At 42.3% G+C, this 20,981-nt stretch overlaps 3 protein-coding genes across 4 annotated transcripts in view; all 3 read left to right on the top strand.

Annotated features, from left to right (window-relative positions):
• The first annotated feature begins 1,175 nt into the window (after positions 1 to 1,175).
• LOC111383680 (zinc finger MYM-type protein 1-like) lies at positions 1,176 to 2,402 on the top strand. Its single transcript, XM_023007810.1, has one exon. The coding sequence runs from the start codon at positions 1,176 to 1,178 to the stop codon at positions 2,400 to 2,402; it is 1,227 nt and encodes a 408-aa protein (XP_022863578.1).
• An 8,750-nt stretch (positions 2,403 to 11,152) lies between these two features.
• Positions 11,153 to 11,935, top strand: LOC111383679. The gene is made up of 2 exons (XM_023007809.1): positions 11,153 to 11,650; positions 11,906 to 11,935. Exons 1-2 carry the CDS (start codon positions 11,153 to 11,155, stop codon positions 11,933 to 11,935), a joined length of 528 nt encoding a protein of 175 aa, XP_022863577.1.
• A 2,742-nt stretch (positions 11,936 to 14,677) lies between these two features.
• LOC111383676 (glutaminyl-peptide cyclotransferase-like) overlaps positions 14,678 to 20,981 on the top strand; it is a 10,258-nt gene continuing 3,954 nt past the window's right edge. Inside the window, exons 1-7 of one of the 2 annotated variants that reach the window (XM_023007807.1) lie at positions 14,678 to 15,073; positions 15,655 to 15,711; positions 16,039 to 16,074; positions 16,265 to 16,329; positions 16,665 to 16,728; positions 17,526 to 17,640; positions 18,023 to 18,120. In XM_023007807.1, coding sequence (XP_022863575.1) covers positions 15,020 to 15,073; positions 15,655 to 15,711; positions 16,039 to 16,074; positions 16,265 to 16,329; positions 16,665 to 16,728; positions 17,526 to 17,640; positions 18,023 to 18,087 — 456 coding nt within the window. In that variant the 5' untranslated portion in view covers positions 14,678 to 15,019 and the 3' untranslated portion in view covers positions 18,088 to 18,120. The other variant, XM_023007806.1, reaches the window with a different exon arrangement.

The following is a 20,981-nucleotide window of genomic DNA, read 5'->3' as shown; positions in this document are numbered from 1 at the left end:
TTCTAGACTGTAGTTCCCATCCACTGACAAGTGCCAACTGCCGCGAAGAAGAAGAAGTGATACGTACTGAGTTACTTTCAGTTTCATACCAAATCACCGATTCACTGGAGATTGGAGTCTGGAGAAGCCCGAAGCTGCCGGAGCCCAGAAGAACGAAGAAGGTGTACAATGAAAAGATAAAGGATTTCCTAGTTGAGAACTCCAATCAGGGGCGGAGCCCAACCTGCTGCGAAGTAAGTTTCACCAATTTTTGTCAACAAGCACTTCCTTGATTGAAGTTTAATGTGGATTTTCACTATCTATATTTGTCATTACTTTCTTCCTGCTTATTTTTTATTGTGAGAAATGATTCTGTATTTCTGTTGACTGTTGAGACTAGAGAGGTTATGGCCGGTTTTGATAGCTCTGTTTTAATCTTGATGGGGGTAGAATCGGTAGAATGGTAGATTGCCTGGTTTGGTATTGGTACATTCAAAATGAAGCACTAGCTTATGGGAAATGAAACAATGAATACAATTTGTGGCTTTAATTACTTGCAATGTACAATATGTGCAAGTATGCAACTGAAAGATGTTTATATGTATGCAGTATGCTGATGCTCAACTGAAATTGTGAATTGGATTGTGAAATAGTGTAAAATGTAAGTTGCATTGTGAAATTGCGAATTGGAAAGTGAATTGATATTGTGAAATTGGATTGATAATGTGAAATTGTGAATTGGATTGTGAAATGTGAATTGCACTTGCGAATTGAAATTGTGAAATTGTGAATTTATGATCCTTTTGTTATTATGAATTATTCTCACTCACTTCAAGTAATAATTGGATATCAAATGTTTAAATCCAGATATCAAATGAATAGATACTTTCAACGAAAAAGGAACGTAGATAGTGTTGAATAGGGGGCATCGAATAATGTGGATGTTGATGAGGGGGTATCGAATCATGTGGAGTTTGATGTCACAAAACTTCCAACTGATCCTAGTCTAAGGATACCCATTTTGGATTACAATGTTAACATTCGAGATGAAGTTCGAAGAGCATATATGTTAAAGGGTCATTGTCAGCCCCAAGATCATGACTTTCCAAAACGACAATTTGGAGTAACAATTAGACGATTCAATCCTTCGTGGTTTAAAGAGTTCGGTAGTTGGTTGGAGTATAGTGTAGAGAAGGATGCTACTTATTGTTTGTATTGTTATCTTTTCAAAACAAGTTCTGGAAAGCAAGGTGGAGGTGAGTCTTTTGTTGGCGAAGGTTTTAAATATTGGAAAGATAAAAAAAAGGCTTCATACTCATGTTGGACTTCATGATAGTTCACATAATCAAGCTCGCATTAAGTGTGAAGTGTTGATGAATCAAGAGCAGCACATTCAATCAGTTTTCTACAAACAGTCAGAACAAGCAAGAAATGCATATGTTACACGCCTTAATGCATCCATTGATTGTGTTCGAGTTCTTTTGCGACAAGGGCACTCATTTCGAGGTCATGATGAATCTGAGGATTCTTCCAATCCAGGTAACTTCTTAGTGCAATTGCAATTTTTGGCTGCTCATAATGAAGTTATCAATGCCGTCACATTGGGAAATGCTCCTCATAATTGCAAATTGACATCACCTAATGTTAAAAAGGATATAGTAAATGCTTATGCTATTGAAACGATCAATGTTATTATAAAAAATGTTGGCGACTCACTATTTTCTATTCTAGTTGATGAATCTTATAATGTGTCAATGAAGGAGCAAATGTCTATTGTTTTACGTTATGTAGACAATAGTGGGCATGTCAATGAACGCTTTATAGGGATTGAACATGTTACAAGTACCACGACTCTATCACTTAAGGTTGCAATTGATAAGGTATTTTCTAGATATAACTTGAGTATGTCTAGATTGAGAGGACAAGGTCATGATGGAGCAAGTAATATGCAAGGTAAGTTTAATGGTCTGAAAACACTCATTTTGAAGGAGAGTCCATGTGCCTTTTACATTCACTGTTTTGCTCATCAACTCCAACTTGCGCTTGTAGCTGTGACAAAGAAGAACATCCCTATTACTAACTTCTTTTGTGTGGTTGGGAACGTGATAAATACTGTTGGAGCATCTTCTAAACGTTGTGATCTTCTTCGAGAAAAACAATTAGACTTTATTGTTGAGGCATTGGAAAAAGGTGAGATTTTAAGTGGACGGGGACTTAATCGAGAAACGACCCTTCAGCGCTCTGGTGATACACGATGGAGTTCACATTATAATTCTTTGGTCAGCTTGCTTGCTATGTTCTCTTCTGTTTTAGATGCACTTGCAATGATTGTTGAAGATGAATCTTGTTCTTGTGATCAAAGATCTGATGCAACAAATTTATTGGAGTTGATACAAAGATTTGATTTTGCATCTAATCTATAGTTGATGAGAAGTGTGTTGGGGATGTCAAATGAACTGTCAAAGGCATTGCAAAGAAAAGATCAAGATATTGTGAATGCAATGCAATTGGTGAGATTGTGCAAACGACAACTCCAAATAATGAGAGACGAAGGGTGGGACTCCTTTTTGAAAGAAGGATGATCTTTTTGTCAACAACATTACATTCATGTACCCAACATGAATGATATGTTTGTACGCCTTGCAATTCGTGGTCGCCCTCAGCGTAATTCTCCAGAAATTACAAATTTACATCATTATCGAGTAGATTTGTTCTACTCTGTCATTGATTTACAACTTCAAGAATTGAATGATCATTTCTCGAAGGTAAATACAGAGTCACTCCTTTGTGTAGCTTGTTTATGCACACAAGATTCATTTTCTTCTTTTGACAAGAAAAGCTTGATTAGACTTGCTGAGCTTTATCCATTAGATTTCTCTGCAGTAGATGGCATTGTACTTAGCGATCAACTTGAGACTTATATTTTTGACATGCGCTCTAACAAAGAGTTTGAAGGGTTGAATGGCCTTGATGATCTTGCGGAGAAGTTGGTTTTGACAAAGAAAGATAAGGTATATCAATTGGTTTGCAGACTTTTGACTTTAGCATTGATTTTATCGATTGCTACCGCTACTGTGGAGAGAGTTTTTTCTGCAATGAACATCCTAAAGAATAGATTGCGAAATCGGATGGGTGATCAGTGGATGAATGATAGCACTATTGTTTATGTAGAGAGAGATATATTTTTGAAGCTCGATAATGAAGTTATTGTACGATGATACCAAAATATGAAAACTCGTAAGGAACAAGTTTAATATATAAATTATGTCGTTTTTAGTGTTGTTGTAATATTGTTTTATTTTTTTATCATCATTAAATCTATGACCAAAACCTCGAAGTTCGGCGTCAAAAAATGATGCCCGCACTGAACATAAATCCTGGCTCCGCCCCTGCCAAGAACCATGCAGTTATGGGTGTTAGCTGCACTTTTTTTTTTTTGAAGAAAATTAACGTTGAGGCAACAAAATGTATTGCGTTGACCCTTCATTTGTTCTTAAATTTCCTTTATTAAGGAGTAATAAAGTTGGGGGAAGTTCTAGTAAATGCTTCTACTTAGTTAAATTTGCTAGTTTTTCATTCGGTGAAATTTTCATTATGCAGGAATTGACTGATTGAGACGTGAAATTTTAATGTGTGTGTATATATATATAGATTCACAATAAATATGATAAAAATGATATTTGTACACTTTATAATGTACACAATAGACTACATCCCCTCATATGAAAAGTGGCCCACGAATATCTTATTGTATGTGGGCCCTCCTCTATGTGAGGGGGTGTAATACTATGTATATATCATTGTGTACACATAGCACAATCCAGAAAAAATCATTTATTATAAAAAATTCTCTTTTGTCTATGTCATCCATTTGTACATCATTATGTAGATAATGATATAAGAATAATAACATTACTTATCAAAATATCACCACTTACAGCCTGTTTAATTAATTAATATTTTTAATATTATTTTCTATTTTAAATGTATTGATATTTAAATATGATCATAATCCTCGTTCTTCCTTGCCCCCATTTACTATTGTCATGGGCGGAGCCAGGAATAATTTTCAGTGCAGGCTTAATTTAATCAGGGCTCGACTTTGAATTTTTAGTCTTGGGCTTCGCTCTTTGGTTATTAGATCCTTGAAACTAATGTCACATAACTTACCTTTGAAAGTGCCAAGTTTGTTTGAGCCACCTCCAACCCATTTGTTTGAGCCTAGGGAGTTCAAATCGTGGTCTTTTTACGAAGTTGGCAAAGCAAAGTTTATCGGGCTGGTATTCCAACACTCCTTAACTTGAAGACTTCATTTTTGTATTCACTAAAGTAGGATCTTCCAATCAGACCTAAATTTAAAGCCAGAGGTAGCAAATTTGGTGGTTTCTAAATTCTGTGGATTTTTTTGGAAATGCTGGAAGGTGGAGTGGAGATTTACACACACAATGGAGGATTTTCTTCACACTCTTCAATCTTCACAAATTTTTTGAAAATGAACTGAGTCTAGCCCAAAGTTCATGCAAGTAATTGTTTGCACTGAACCCTTCATGGCTCCGCCCCTGACTATTGTGATTGGTCATCAATGAAATTTTTTGTCATCCCTACATATATTGAATTTAAAAAAAATGACTAGACCTTGCGTCACCTACCATCTGTCTGGGTAGAAGTCAAACAAGTAATCTTTTCATCACCAAAGCAAGAGCACGTTTTAATTTCGTATTAATACAAAATAATTATCACATTAATACTAAGTCATAAATATGAATATTAATCATTTGAAAATGAGTAGTGTAGATAAAATCGAACTTTCGATTAATTTCGATACTTCGCATCCTACGGATAGAGATAGTCTTTTTGGATCCCATTATTTTAGTCACAGAATTAAATCTCTAATTAAAATTAATTATGCAATAAAATTGAAGGTATTAATATTAATCAGGACCGACCTCATAAACATCGATACTTAGCTTATGTTAAGTACTCGGGTGACATGATATAATACAATAAGTGATGGGAGATAATGGTTAATTACAAAATTGATTACACCATCTGTTACGCCCCTAACTGAACCACTTCGGAAAGTCCACCACCACACCACGCGAGGTGTGGAACGCTCATTCGAAGTGACTTCACCAATGGAGACGATCTCCTATCACACTATGAGGCGTAGATATTCCTGCATGACTGACCGAAGCGCCCTTGCCTCCTTGAATCCGAGGCGAAATTAACCCCGGGGACCTCGACCAGAGGATCCGCCGTCGATTTCGGAATGAGATCTTTGTCAAGATCTTTTCTGCCCGTCTCCATGAGGCTAGTTGATGTGACCTATCAATTTTATGTCAACTCAACTCGGGAGAAGTAACTACCCGTCTACTCTATAGACGCGGTCGATTGACGCCTATGAGCAGACGCCTCATACCGTTCAGACATCCAACGACTCTCCTCACCTATAAATACTCAATGCTTGGCAAGAAGCAAAGGTAATGAAACTCTTTCTACTTAACACTCCCTAGCAAGTAAACATATATTCTTCTCCCCACTATTTTGCACAACCTTGTTACTATTTCGATCACCTGAGCCTAACTTGACCGTCGGATTGTATATGACCGCCACCATCCCCGCTGGTTCCGATCGTGTGCATCTGACCGTGCGTTGATTGTGCGTAGGGAGGAATACGTGGAGTGGCTATCGGTTGGCCACGTGGAGGGTCCAATTTTCGAGGTCAAAATTGGCGCCGTTTGTGGGAAACTTCCCGTTCAAAGTTCTGCATTCTCCATCGAAGAAAGCACCGAAAAACTAGCGACTTACCCTGAAAAGGGCACGTTCTTGAAAAAGTACACAATCGAGTTATATCCCAAATTCTCGTCACCCTTGAAAAAGGAGAGTAATGAAGACGACAATCCCATGAGAGAGGCCTCTGAAGAAGAGGTGCTTCATAACAATGTCACTCACCAGAGACCCCATCACCAGCGTCACCGAGGTGCAAGAACAGCCATGCTTACTAAAGGGATGACTTAAATAGCGACGGGCATGAGAGACATTGTAGCTCAGAATATGGCGATGCATGTACTTCTCATGCAAGCCCAAGGTCATCAGGGCTATCAAATGCCCCAAAGATCTCACCCAGTGCAGGAAGCCCCTGTATCGCGGGCACAGAGAATGCCCCTTCGAAAGAGAAGTGGGTGCCGAAGCCACATCCTATGTGCAAGGAAGCCAGCCAGTGGAACCACAGTTAGGGGACAATTTCCCTCTAGAATATGAGGAACAAAGGTCAGTAAGCGTCTTCGACCGAATAGGGCAGGACCCTAGTAATAGGGCCTGCTTAGTGCAAAGATCAGTTCAGGAAGACCAGGAGTAAGAACAAACACCTCCTCCTAGAAATAGGAGGGATAGAAGGAACCTAATCAGCTGGGAAAGCCAAGGAGAAGCACCTCAACCTCCTCAGGATATTCGAGATGATGAAGGGTCAGATGGGCCCTATCGATCTTATGAAATCAATGACGATGATGATAACCTCCCTTTTTCAAGGGAGATCTGAAGCTTCCCAATGCCGACGAACTTCATGCCCCTTAAGATCCCCAAGTATGAAGGAAAGGGGACCCAGAGAAGTACCTCACAAAGCACATGACACAGATGAGCCTCAGGGGAGCCTCGCCTGCTTTGAAATGCAGAGCCTTCCACTTAACCTTGGGCGGAGCTGCCGAAGTGTGGTATAGCAGACTTCCTACCCTAAGTATTAGGAGTTGGACAGATTTGAAGAAGACATTCCTAAACCAATACCTCTCACGCAGAGAAGGAGAGGCCCCAGTGTAACACCTGCAAGATATGAGGCAGACCCCTGGAGAGATGCTGAAAAGCTATCTCCCCAGGTTTATAGACGAAATCACATATTGCGAATATGTTACTGACAGACAAGCCCTTTCAGCTCTAAAAGGCGGCATCAACATGAACACTTTGTTCTTGAGGGACGTGCGCAACAAGAATCCTGTCACCTATGACGAACTGGTGGAAATGATGAGAGTAGAAATCGTCAGTGAGGAAATGATTGATCACCGAAATCGTGCTGTGCAAGGACTCCCTCCGCCTCAGAGGCAAGTAGGTCGAGGACCTGCAGCGCACCTTGTTACTCAGCAATAGACTCAAGGAGGTCATACAATAGCTCCCACCTCTGGACAGGCACTAGCTTCCGCCACATTGAATGCAGTGCTGGTATTGGCGTACGAGAATACTCCTGGTGAAGCAGGACCATCCGGAAGAACTGATAGTAAGAAGAAGAAACGATCAAATAGGCCCTTGGAAGGGGCAAGATTTTGCACTTTTCACCAACTCTATGGGCATGACACTAGTAAGTGCCGAGACGCTAATCGACACCTTGATCGAAGCAACTCACATCCATCCAGCAGGAGCGAATATCATCGCAGATCCGTCTCCCCAAACAGGGGAGAGAGAGGGTATGGAGAGCAATCACCTCGGAGAAGAGAATCAAGGGATCGAGGACAGTCTAGACAGAGAAATCAAGCCCCATTCTCTGGGAGCCAAGTCATCAGGGAGATCGACACAATCATTGGGGGACCTCACATCGGTGGCAACACCGGGAACGCCAAAAGGAACTACACAAGGGAAGCAAAGGACCCGCCAATAATTACCTACATTGTCAATGAGTCACAAGCGGCCAATAAGATGGCCCCAATCACGCTCTCCCAGGAAGATGTAGAAGAAGTTCACCATCCCCATTGTGACGCGTTGGTTGTTAGAGCCGTAGTGGCTAGAAACGGGCTCAAATGCATGCTCGTTGATAATGGAAGTTCGGTGAACATACTGTTCGGCTCCACCTTAGACAAAATGCAAATTGAACATGGGTTGACACCCATGACCGACCCACTATTCAGATTTACTGAAGACAGCATCGTCCCACGAGGGCGGATCACTCTGCCCGTCGAGATGGGTTTAGCATCCCTAGTGGCCCAACACTTCATGGAATTCTTAGTGGTAGACCACAGATCGGCCTATCATAGAGTATTGGACAGACCCGCTCTGAAAGATCTTTGGGCCGTCACGTCCATCTACTACTTGTGTATAAAATTTCCAACTGAACATTGGATTACTATGGTCCGAGGCGACCAGATGGGCTTCAGGGCATGTTACTTGAACTCTCTGAGAAAGTCGGAGCCTCGAACTATTAACGTGATCATAACTAAAGTGGCCAATGAAGCCAGTATAGACGTCGAAATGCTCGATGCCCCTGAACAAGGGCATACCTCCGATCAGGAGGAAGACGTCAACATGGAAGATGCCCCTGAATAAGGACACGCTCTTGATGAGTTAGATCCCCGGATAATTGACTCTGAATCAAATGCAACCCCAATGGAAGAACTAGAAACTTTCTCCGCCAACCCAGAGGACCCTAGTCAGTTCTTGCGAATAGGGAAAGCACTGTCCCCTGAAGCAAAAGAGGAGATGATAAGCTTCCTGAAAAGAAACTTGGATGTCTTCGCTTGTAAGCATGAGGACATGGTGGGAATAGATCCAAGGACCAGTTGCCATCATCTTAACATCAACTCCTCATGTACCCCTCATCAGCAGAAAAGACGTGCTCTCAACCCAGAAATGTACGAAGCTCTCAAAGACGAAGTAGACAAGCTTAGCCGCAGTGGTTTCATAAGGGAAGCCATCTTCCCGAAGTGGATATCCAACCCGATCCTGGTGAAAAAGCTCAGCGGGAAGTGAAGGGTGTGCGTAGACTTCACCAACTTGAATCAGGTGTGCCCTAAAGATAGCTTCCCACTTCCAAGAATAGACCAACTTGTAAATTCCACTGTTGGACATGAACTATTGAGCTTTATGGATGCGTATTCGGGTACAATTAGATACCCATGTTTCAACCTGATGAGGAAGCTATGTCATTCATCACAGACAGAGGACTCTACTGCTACAAAGTCATGCCTTTCGGATTGAAAAATGCCGGAGCCACATATTAGAGGCTGGTCAACATGACGTTCGTCGAACTCATCGACAAAACCATGGAGGTCTACGTGGACGACATGCTAGTCAAGAGCCTCCAGGCAAGCGAACATGTAAGTCACCTCGACCAAACCTTTCAGATACTTAGAAAATATAAGATGAAGTTGAATCCCCTCAAGTGCACCTTTGGGGTGGCTTCGGGTCAATTCTTGGGGTATATTGTTAACTAAAGAGGAATTGAAGCCAATCCAGTAAAGATAACGGCCTTGCTGGAAATGAGGTCATCTCATAAATCGAAGGAGGTCCAAAGCCTCAATGGTCGAATAGCCGCACTCAGTCGCTTCATCTCCAGGGCCACTGATAAGAGCTTACCCTTCTTCAAAGTGCTTAAGCAAGGAAAGAAGTTTCAATGGATTTCTGAGTGTGAAGAAGCCTTCCAGTCGCTGAAAAAGCACCTCGGAGAGGCACCCCCTTTTGTCAAAACCTCGACCAGAAGAGTCTCTGCTGTATTTGGCAGTATTGGACATGGCGCTCAGCACTGTTCTAGTCAGAGAAGAAAATGAACGACAGTTGCCAGTGTATTACGTCAGCAAACCACTCCTCCCAGCTGAAACATGGTACCCAGACATGGAGAAATTGACACTTGCCCTCATCGCAGCCTCAAGGAAACTGAGGCCATACTTCCAGGCTCACTCTATCGACGTTCTCACCAATTTTCCATTGAAGCAGGTGCTGCAGAGAACAGACGCATCAGGACGCCTACTAAAATGGGCAATCAAGCTCAGCGAGTTCGACATACTGTTCCAACCTCGACATGCCATCAAGGGTCCGGCCCTTGCAGATTTTGTGGTTGAGTTTGCCAAAACCCCGAAAATGGAAGCAATAATGAAACCAGCCGAGTCCCTAACCTGGAAACTGTTCGTAGATGGATCCTCAGGAGAGGCAGGCTCCGGGGCAGGAATAGTCTTGGAAAGCCCAGAGGGTCACAAGCTAAATTGCGCAGTAAGGTTTGGCTTCCAAGCCTCGAACAATGCTGTCGAATACGAAGCCCTTCTAGTAGGCGTTAGATTGGCAAGAGAAATGCAGGTCAGAAAGCTCGTAGCCAGCAGCGATTCTCAGCTGATAGTGAATCAGGTCAGTGGAAGCTTTGCGGCCAAAGATAGTAGCATGGCCGCAGACTTGAAATTGGTTTGGGACCTAGTCCCTCAATTTGAAAGGTTCGAACTTATTCAAGTCCCACGTCTAGAGAATACACATGCAGACGCCCCTTTCAAAATTAGCTAGTAGCAAGGATTCTGTGTCATTAAAAGTTGTCCCTATTGAACACTTATCAAAACCTACATTTCTGGAGGAGAAGAAGTACTTTGGATAGAAGGCACCTCATTATGGATGCAGTCTATCATCGCCTATCTAAAGGATCAAACACTACTTGCTTCTAGAAGCGAGGCAAGGAAGTTGGGGAGAAGAGCTGTGCACTTCGTCCTGAAAGAGGATATGTTCTACAAAAGAGGCTTCGCCTCACCACTTCTCCGATGTGTGGGAGGTGAAGAGGCCACATACATACTTAGGAAAATCCATGAGGAAATCTACAGAAATCACTCCGGAGGAGCGGCCCTGACACACAAGGTTCTCCACAAGGCTACTTCTTGGTGATCTTGAAAAGGGATGCTTGCTAGTTCATCCAGAGATGTGACAAGTTCCAGCGTTTCTCGAATATTCAAAGGAAGCCTTCTCAAAACCTGTCTGTCGTAACCAGCACCTAGCCATTTGCCAAGTGGGGCATCAACTTTATTGGTCCACTCCCTAAAGGAAGAGGAAGCGCGACCTTTACCATTGTCGCTATAGACTACTTCACCAAGTGGGTTGAGGCTGAACCTCTTGCGAAGATCACCGAGGCAAACACTACAAAATTCGTCTAGAAGAATATCATTTGCAGGTTTGACATTCTCCACTCCTTAGTGTCCAACAATGGGAGACAGTTCGACAACAGGAAAATGTGAGAATTGCGCGACGAACTGGGAATAAAAAGGACTTCTCAACGCCTCATCACCCGCAAGCAAATGGACAAGTTGAGGCAGTAAACAAAATCATCAAGCATACCCTGAAAAGAAAGCTTGACACCTCAAAGGGGGCTTGGGTCGATGAACTTCCCCACGCCCTCTAGGCCATCCGAACCACAAGCCGAAATGTAACAGGGAAAACACCATTCTCAATGACCTACGAGGTCGAGGCCATGAGCCCAGTCGAGGTCGAGGTCCCATCGCACCGACGAATACACTTCAACGAGGTTAATAATGATGAGGCCCGCGTGAACGAACTCTATCTCCTTGAAGAAAGGAGGAATACCTCCCAGGTGAATTTGGCAAAGTATAATAGGAAGATGACCCGTTATTATAACTCCAAGGTAAAAAATCGAACTCTTCGCCTGGAAGACCTCGTCCTCGGAAGGGTCTTTCAATCATCAAAGCCAACCGGGTCAGGAGTGTTTGGATCGAACTGGGAGGGTCCTTACCCCATCCGCAGGGAATCCCGACCTGGTACTTTAGAAATTGAAGACATGGCAGGGAAATCACCTGAGAAAATACTATCAGTGATGAGTTTTTGTTCCGATCCGATCTTAATGTTGTCTAATAAGTTTGTGTCCCGATCCGATCTCATTTGTAATTTTCCCATCTTACTGAGCACTGAAAATGCCTTGGTAATGGATAATGTAACTTTTTAAGTATTGATACTTCTGTTCTTTGTCACATTGGTTAACAAATTATTACCTCAGTCCCTCAGTATTATTACTTAAGTGATCTGATCTTCTGATTGTTGTTGAGAGGCACCTGATTATTACTTAAGTGATCCGATCATCTGATTATTGTTAAGAGATGCTTGATGATTACTTAAGTGGTTCGATCTTCTGATTGTTGTTAAGAGGCGCTTAATCTTAAAAGGTTGTCATTCATATATGCATAAACAGGTCAATACGATACGAGAGTCGAAGCAATAACACTTGGTGAAAAAAAAAATTCATTTCATTCACTTCAAATTTACAAGAGGCCGAAGCCATTACAAAATAAGCCCTACTCTACAGGAGGCCCTTCCCCAGCCTCTGCTTCGCCCGCCTCAGGGGCTACCAGAGTGTCCTCGGCAAGCCTATCAGGTCGGCCTCTAGTAGGTCTTCCGAACTCTGCCTCCAGAGATGAGATGTCCAAAGTAGGGTGGACCTCTTTTAACCGACCCAATATGCCTTGGGCACTCCAGGAGGCCCAAAAATTTGTGAAGTCGTCGTACAGGGGATGCTTCTCAAAGTGGTCAATAAAATTTTGAACAACCACTTCCCCTGCCGACTTCAGTTCCTTCTTCAAGGAGGCAATTTCCTCAGATTGGGCCTCCGCCCTCTGCCTCAGCTCCGCTCTTTCTTTTTTGGAGGCCTCTAGAGCCTCCATGGTGAGCCGGTGGTGCTCATTAGCGTGATCCACTCTTCGGGTCACAGCTGCCACCTGACACTCTACCTCGTAGAGCTCCTTCTTCAACCGCTATGTTTCCCCTTTGGTAGTCGCCAGCTGGGCCTCAGCCTCTTTTCTACCTTTCTCCTCTTCCACAGTCTTGGCTTGGGCCTCTCTCACCGCGTCCCCGTGCCGCATCGCCTCCTCAAGGCGTTTGGCAAGGTCTTCCCTCTTGACGTTGAGGTCCTTCACCAAGCCTTCAAGCTGGATGTTGGTGCTCAGAGCCCGGGCCACGCAGGCACTGTTGGCCACCACTATTTGATTTACGCCTAAGATTTTGCTGTGACCCTCACGTCGCATATAACGCGTCCCCTCGATCACCACCAGCCGTCAACAATAAGTAGCTGCAGCAGCCTTTTAGGGGAATGGGCGTTGCACCCAACTGTCACCTTAGAAATACGCAACAGTTGTCAAATCATTTAATGTCATATACGCCCGCCTCGGAACGATCTCATCGCTCAACTTTACAAAGTTTAGGCGCACCTGACGCGGAGTCCCTTGTGGGTCATCGCCTTGATCGCTGCATTCCCTCCTAAGCTTTACAAAGTTTTGGCCATCTCCCAATGCGTCGTCCCCTGTGGGTCAGAGCACCAGTGGCAGATGAACTTCTCACTCAACTTTACAAAGCTTAGGCGCACTTGACGCTGAGTCCCCTGTGGGTCATCGCCTCCGTCGCTGTGAGTTTCGGCCATCTCCCAATGCGTCGTCCCCTGTGGGTCAGCGCACCGGTGGCAGATGAGCTCCTCACTCAACTTTACAAAGTTTAGGCGCACCTGATGCGGAGTCCCCTGTGGGTCATCATCTCGGTCGTTGCGCTCCACCCTTAGCTTTACAAAGTTTTCGCCATCTCCCAACGCATCGTCTCCTGTAGGTCAGCATACCGATGGCAAATGAGTTCCTCACTCAACTTTACAAACCTTAGGCACACCCAGTGCGAAGTTCCCTGTGGGTCATCGCCTCGGTCGCTGCGTTGACCATCTCCCCACGCATTGTCCAGCTCGTCAGCACCTCGGCCTCACGTAAATTTTTTCCTCACGCAGTGGCGAAGATTTAACGCATCTGCCTGGGAACAACGCTTCGATGAATACAGAAAATCGACCCTCAAGTTCTCACAAGTCACGGTCCCCATCCCAAGGCGCACATACCCGATCGAGAAGACAAGTCCACCCATGATATAAATATTCATACTTGGACTTGAGGGACCACTGTTACGCCCCTAACTAAACCACCTCGGAAAGTCCACCACCACACCACGCGAGGTGTGGAACGCTCATCCGAAGTGGTTTCGAAGTGACTTCACCAATGGATCTGCTATCACACTACCAAGCGTAGGTAATCCTGCATGATTGACCGAAGCGCCCTCGCCCCCTTGAATCCGAGGCGAAATTAACCCCAGGGACCTCGACAAGAGAATCCACCGTCGATTTCGGAATGAGATCTTTGTCAAGTTCTTTTCTGCCCCTAAGGTTTAAAGTGACTTGACGTCTCCATGAGGCTTATTGATGTGACTTATCAACTTTATGTCAACTCAACTCGGGAAAAGTAACTACCCGCCCACTCTATAGACGCGGTCGATTGACGCCTATGAGCAGACGCCTCATACCGTTCAGATGTATACACATGTCCCACATCCAACGGCTCTCCTCACCTATAAATACCCAAGGTTTGGCAAGAAGCAAAGGCAATGAAACTCTTTCTACTTAGCACTCCCTAACAAGTAAACATATATTCTCCTCCCCACTATTTTGCACAACCTTGGTACTGTTCCGATCACTTGAGCCTAACTTGATCGTCTGAGTGTATACGGCCGCCGCCACCCCCGCTGGTTCCAACTGTGTGCATCTGACCGTGCGTTGATTGTGCGCAGCGAGAAATACGTGGAGTGGCTATCGATTGACCACGTGGAGGATCCAATTTTCGAGGTCAACACCATCTATTATAATGTGTTACGTCACACGGTACTTAAATTATGATTAGGAAATCAATTTAGTAGCATTAATAATTAGGCATTGCAAGTGAAGGTTTAAACTATAAAGCTTTTAAAATATTTTGTTTAATCAAAAAATTTATTATTTTTTTATCATCCTTTATTAAGGTCACGTTTCTGAATCTTCGATTATTATTATTTTTTGTTAGGGATAATGTTCCTTGTACATGTACATGTAGTTGATATTATATATTTCGAGTTAGACATCATTTCTCTCTTTATGACATTATTCTATTCTGACGAGTCAAACCACAGATATCATTCTGCCACCTCATCCTACTTCGCCAGTCATCAGCCCCTCCACGCCGAAATTCACGGCTGCTCTCACCACCATCGTTCACGCATGAATGCTCTTCTTTCACCATGGCCAACGCATCGCTGAGGAAAAAATCTATGAAGCGATCTTCGTACCTCACTAAGTGCAGTCACAATTTGATGTCGTATTCTACGCCGTCGTTTCCTCTGAGAATGTTCTCTTTAGTCATTTCAGCTATTTCTATTTTGGGCGTTTTTGTTGTACTGCGTATTTTGTCGAGCGTCCAGACCGTCTTTGGAACAAAACCTCCGTCGGCTCAGATTTACGCCGTCGAAGTGGTCAATGTGGAACGAAGTGGTCAATGAGTTCCCCCACGATCCTAATGCCTTTACTGAGGTCCATTTCACGTAGATTTATTTGAATCTATATTTTTATTTTTTTATTTTTTTTTGGATTGAACGTTTTTGCACTTGAATGAATTACTGATAGGTAAAAATGAATCTTTTTTGGACGTTAATTATGGCTTTTATTTTAGTAATTTTATGCAGATTTTGTTGCACTTGCATTTGCTAGTCTTCTTTTTCTTATATTTGGGCCTACATGAATGTTGATACTGTTAATGCGCATAGGGCATTTGCATATGGGTAACTAATGCACAATCGGTCCTCTTGAGCTTCAGAACAATAAATTAATCAAGTTTTTCATTGTAACAAGCATCCAACTGGGAGTTTTGATTAACGCTTTCTGAATTCTGATTAAAATCAGTTAAAAGTACCAGATAGGCTTCAGTTTCTGTCTGGATATACCCTCCAATTTGTTTGTATGCTCAATTGGAATTAGATGAAAGTCATATTTAATGCTTTATTCTTCTACATTTGATTTCAATTTAGAGCTTCTACTATGAGTTGTAAACCATGAATTTTGAATCTGAAAGTTATTTCTCTGCTTTGGAATTGACAATGTCCATTTGTTTTTAGGGGCTTCTGTATGCAGGAAATGATAAACTCTTTGAATCAACCGGTCTTAAAGGACATGTGAGTTAACATCTTATTTGCCTCTAAGACTTGACAAATATAGGTATGTGGCATCAATGCAGTTCCCATGTTTGTGCTTATTTTCTTTTTGACATATTGCTTCAAGTTGTAAATTTAGTTCCTGCTGATTATCCTGTGTTGTGCATGGTCCTAATGAAACCCAAAAGACAATTAAGGTTCCAAAACATATGATGCTAATGCACTGCCCGATATTTTTTCTGGTTTCATTTGCTGGACGTATTTACTTTGCCTATATTATTGCTTACACATGAATGATAAGTTTGTCTACAAGTTATCCGCTTAAGTTTTCCTACTTTCTAATTGCAGTTGTCCGTTCGGAAAGTCACTCTTCAGACAGGGAAGGTACCCAATTTTAGATTTGAGCATCTCAATTTTGTTTCAAAATTAAACTCTATGTCTGCACTGCTGTATAAAATATTTATTTCTTACTGGATGTAGTTTATAATTAAGCCTCAGAAAAGATACATCCCAGTCCCACAGATCTGGCTCCTCATACATGAATTGGAATAATTTACTGTTTCTACATTTGCAGGTTGAGGCTATTCACAAAATGCAGAATTCTTACTTTGGGGAGGGTTTAACTCTTATCGGTGAAAGGTTTGTGAGAAAAAATTGTTTTTGTTTCAAATTTTATTTTCTCTTTATTGAGTAGAGGAAGCTTTTAAAGATTAAATGGTATGTAGATAATAGGGAAAGCGAGAAATGTTATTGTGAGCACTCTGGATCTGCTTATCTACAGCTTCACTGTCATTTATTGCGAAAATTAGAACAAACTTAAGTTTTAACTGTGTTTTCCTAGGGTTCTGTGGTTGTATATACCTGTTAAAGAATCAGTTTATTTATATCAATTGCAAAATCTAAATTGGGTGATTCTTTTATATCAAAGTTAAATAGCCGTATTTCTAATGTTGTAATCTCATGTACTTTTGTAGGTTGTTTCAAGTTACTTGGTCGGAGAAAACTGGTTTCATATATGACCGAAATAACTTAAGCAAAGTTTGTGCTTCACCCTTTTCCTTGTTTCAATATTCTCCTATATATGTTTGTGCCATTTTAATTTGATGAGTTTTATGAGTATGATATGAAATCCAAAGTCTAAAACCCAGTTTAATACTGTTAATTTTGTTTTATATGTCTTGAGTGTACTCCAATTTTGAATTGGTGATTTCTGGATGTTAAACTTCTATCGCTATAATTCTCAAATTTTCAGAAAATTTCTGAACTGCAGCTGCAGGACTAGTAAAATGTCTTGTATATATATATGGGAACATTAGCTAAGTCATTATAGTGTAAAAATCAGTTTTCAATTATTTTTCATATTTAATCTTAGTTGTTTATCAAGTTAAGAATTGATTCTAAAAGCATTGGAGTATAATTGTAGAGACCAGTCATATTCTTATTGTAGTTGTTTGCCTTAAGTTCTATAGGCTTCTGCCTTATACATTTGATATATGCCTTAGTGTGATCGTGATTAAAGAGGAGGAATTATTTCCGTATCTTAATTTAATCTTATAATTCTAGTTCGTGTATTCAATCAATCTGATTCTAGCCGGGATTATGGGTTCTAATTATTGGATTTATTAATGATAATTTGGACAAAGACTAGTCTCAATGCTGCGGTGTTTCTTGGAGAAGCCGTTACTTCTGAGTTCCTATATTATCCTATAGCAATATCAAATAGTCTCTGAATACATTTATTGAATGTTTCTATCCTCTGATTTTTGAAGATGCATAAATTCTGGAGTAAGTGGTTACTCGCCTGTGTGTCTGATATTTTTCTGCATCGTCTACAGTTTAAGAAGTTCACTCACCAAATGCAAGATGGCTGGGGGTTGGCAACTGATGGGAAAGTTATATTTGGAGATGGAACTTCAACCTTGTATCAGATTAACCCTCAAACATTGAAAGGTTTCCATTATATGAAATTCGAAGTGAATTTAGTTCTTGTCTCAGCTTTGCCGTTAGGCCCATTTACGGCATCAACACCTACTGGACCTTTCCTTCTCCCCCCTTCTCTCTCTCTCTCTCTCTCTCTCTCACAGAGGGTGGAGAATTCATATTTTTTGATATTTACTTTTGCAATTGCTTCAAGGATGACTAGAAATTAATTGACTCTGTCAGAACCTGCTAGTGCATGCATATATGTATATTCTTCATTTTTTCCTAGAGCGTGCATATGCATTTATGTTTTTCGAGTGCTAGTATACATTGTTCACTTCATTATTCATTTCTCATCTGGCATCTTCAGTTAATTGGTCCATCATCTTTGTATGTTCTCTCAAATCAACAGTCATTGAAGCACATGCAGTCAAGTACAAAGGAGACGAGGTTCACAACCTCAATGAACTGGAGTAAGTGAATGGTGAAGTATGGGCAAATGTTTGGCAGGTATGAAGACCAAATTTCTGCTTCATTATTCTTGGACCACGTGGTTATTTTTAATCATATCATTTGCATCTTGATGGTGGTTACCATTTAGTTTTTTGTTGGTGAGACTTGCTATTTAGATCGGAAATAGTGGTCAAAGATCTTAATGGATGAAATTATCAGTGAAACATTAACTTGCATGATAAGCCATCCAGTGAACATTATATTCTTAAGTAGATATATGGTTTATTGTCCAGTTGTTTTGAGGAAAATAGATACTAGCATCTTTTTGCTTCTGTGAAGAATATTAAGAATAATTTCAGCATGTTGTCACGGACTTGCTAATTTCCTCCAAGAACCGTGCGGTCTTAGTGTCTTCAACTTCCGCCCCCGCGGTTATTACACTAAGTCAGTCTCCCGATTGGCGTTGATGTCTTAGAAAGGCACTAAGTAGAACACTTTAAGAAAGGGACAATGAAGGAACACAGAAACTTACAAAGAAGGCTTTGTATTGAATAAGGATACTCTTTACAACTTCACTCTCTTAATGTCTTCAAATGAATCCTACCAAACTATTTATAGTAGTAGCCTCCTCAAATGGATGGCTAGGATCTTTTCTATCCAATGGTCTAGATTACACATCTAGAATTTTCTATACAAATATTTACATTAAAATATTTATGGACTAAACTAGGATGATCTAGAATAATCCACCAAGTGAGGAGCTTGTAGGCTTCTAGAATGTCCCATCATATTCTAGCAATCTTCATGCACTTGTGGGAGTCTAGAATATTCCGGTTAGCCTCAAGTCGTCAACATTTTAAATTTCTCGATCTTCTTGTGCCAAAATCGAGCGAGTCGTGACATTTTCCCCTGCTTATTTGGGCGACGCTCTCGTCGCCGCGTAATGCTTTAGTTTGTCTTCGAACTGCCACAAGTCTTCTTGACTTTCCCACGTTGCTTCGGACTCGGGCAATCCCTTCCACTTTATCAAAAATTGTTGGCAAGGAGGCACTCCACGCCTTCGAACAATGCGATCTGCTAAAACCTCATCAACCTCCTTATCAAATGACTTAGTCACAATCGGAGGTGCCCGTTGTGACTCCCCTCGGCTAGGGTCTTCCATGTCTTCATGATATGGCTTCAGCATGCTCACATGGAAGACGAGATGAATCTTTAAAGTGCTAGGTAGGTCAAGGCGATAAGATACCTTGCCAACCTTAGCTACCACCGGGAACGGCCCTTCATATCTCCGTACCAAGCCTTTGTGCACACTTCGGTACGCCTTGAATTGTTGAGGTAATATTTTCACAAGGACTTGGTCGCCAACTTTAAATTCCAAAGGCCGTCTCTTCTTATCGGCCCACTTCTTCATGCGCCTCCGTGCTTTGTTTAAACAAGATCGTGCTAAGTCGGCATGCTCCTCCCATGACTTAGCCATTTTGCATGCTCCGGGGCTTCTCCCTCCTTCAATAGAAGTGGACAAAGTGTGGGGTGTTAGTGGTTGTTGTCCTGTCGCCAACTCGAATGGACTCCGCCCCGTGGCTTCACTCCTTTGTAAATTGTAGGAAAATTGTGCAATATCCAGGAGCTTGGCCCAATCTCTCTGATTGGCACTTACAAAGTGCCGAAGATAGTACTCCAACAAAGCATTCACCCTTTCTGTTTGTCCATCCGTCTGAGGGTGAAAGCTTGTAGAGAAGTGTAGGTCCGAGCCTAGGAGTTTGAACAACTCCGTCCATAGCCGACCCGTGAATCGGGGGTCACGATCACTTATTATGCTTCGCGGTAACCCCCAATACTTCACAACATTCTTGAAGAATAGCCTTGCTGCTTCCTCTGTTGTGCAATCCTTGGTGACAGAAATGAAGGTGCCATACTTAGAGAATCGATCAACCACCACCATTATTGACCCGAACCCTTCGGATTTAGGCAGGGCACTAATGAAGTCCATGGTGATAGAGTCCCATGGACGCTCCGGGACTGGTAGAGGCTCCAACAAACCCTGGTGACCTTGTTTCCACCTTGTCTTGTTGGCACACAAGACAAGTCTTTACATAGAGCTCCACCATGTCTTTCATTTGCGGCCAATAGTAAGCTCGTCCAAGTAGTGCCAATGTGCGTTTCTGCCCTGGATGACCAGCCCACTTTGTGTCATAGCACTCCTTGATGATATCTCGCCGCAAATTGTTCCATTTAGGAACATAGATACGCTGCCCCATAGTGTAGAGTAAGCCGTCCTCGACCAAAAATCGTCGCGTCTTTCCTTCTTGGGCAGCTTTTACCAACTCCTTAGCCAAGGGATCATGATCCATGCCTTCCCGAATCAAATCAAGCAACGTCCCTTTGGCTTGGCTTATGGCTGCAAGCTCCGCCTTCCTGCTTAACGCATCGGCTACAACATTCGCCTTCCCCGGCTTGTATTCCATCACATAGTCAAACTCCGCTAAGAAATCTTGCCAACGTGCTTGCTTGGGAGTCAACTTCTTTTGTGATTGGAAATAACTAGTAGCGACATTATCCGTCTTGATGATGAATTTTGAGCCCAACAAGTAATGACGCCACACTCGTAGGCAATGAACAATAGCCGTCATCTCCTTTTCTTGCACCGTATACCGACGCTCAGTGTCGTTGAGCTTGCGACTTTCAAAAGCAATAGGATGCCTTTCTTGCATTAGAACACCCCCGATAGCAAAGTCTGAGGCATCTGTTTGTACTTCAAAGGTCTTGGTGAAATCCGGTAATGCCAAGACTGATTCCTCCATCACGGCCGCCTTCAAATCATCAAAGGCCGTTTGACATTTCTCGGACCAATCCCATGTCTTATTCTTTCAATAGGTGTCCGTTAGTGGGGCTGCCCTCGCTGAGTAGCCCTGGATGAA

This window comes from Olea europaea, unplaced genomic scaffold (assembly GCF_002742605.1).
Source record: "Olea europaea var. sylvestris unplaced genomic scaffold, O_europaea_v1 scaffold2738, whole genome shotgun sequence".
Classification (NCBI taxonomy): domain Eukaryota; kingdom Viridiplantae; phylum Streptophyta; class Magnoliopsida; order Lamiales; family Oleaceae; genus Olea; species Olea europaea.
This window is presented reverse-complemented; position numbering and strand designations above follow the sequence as displayed.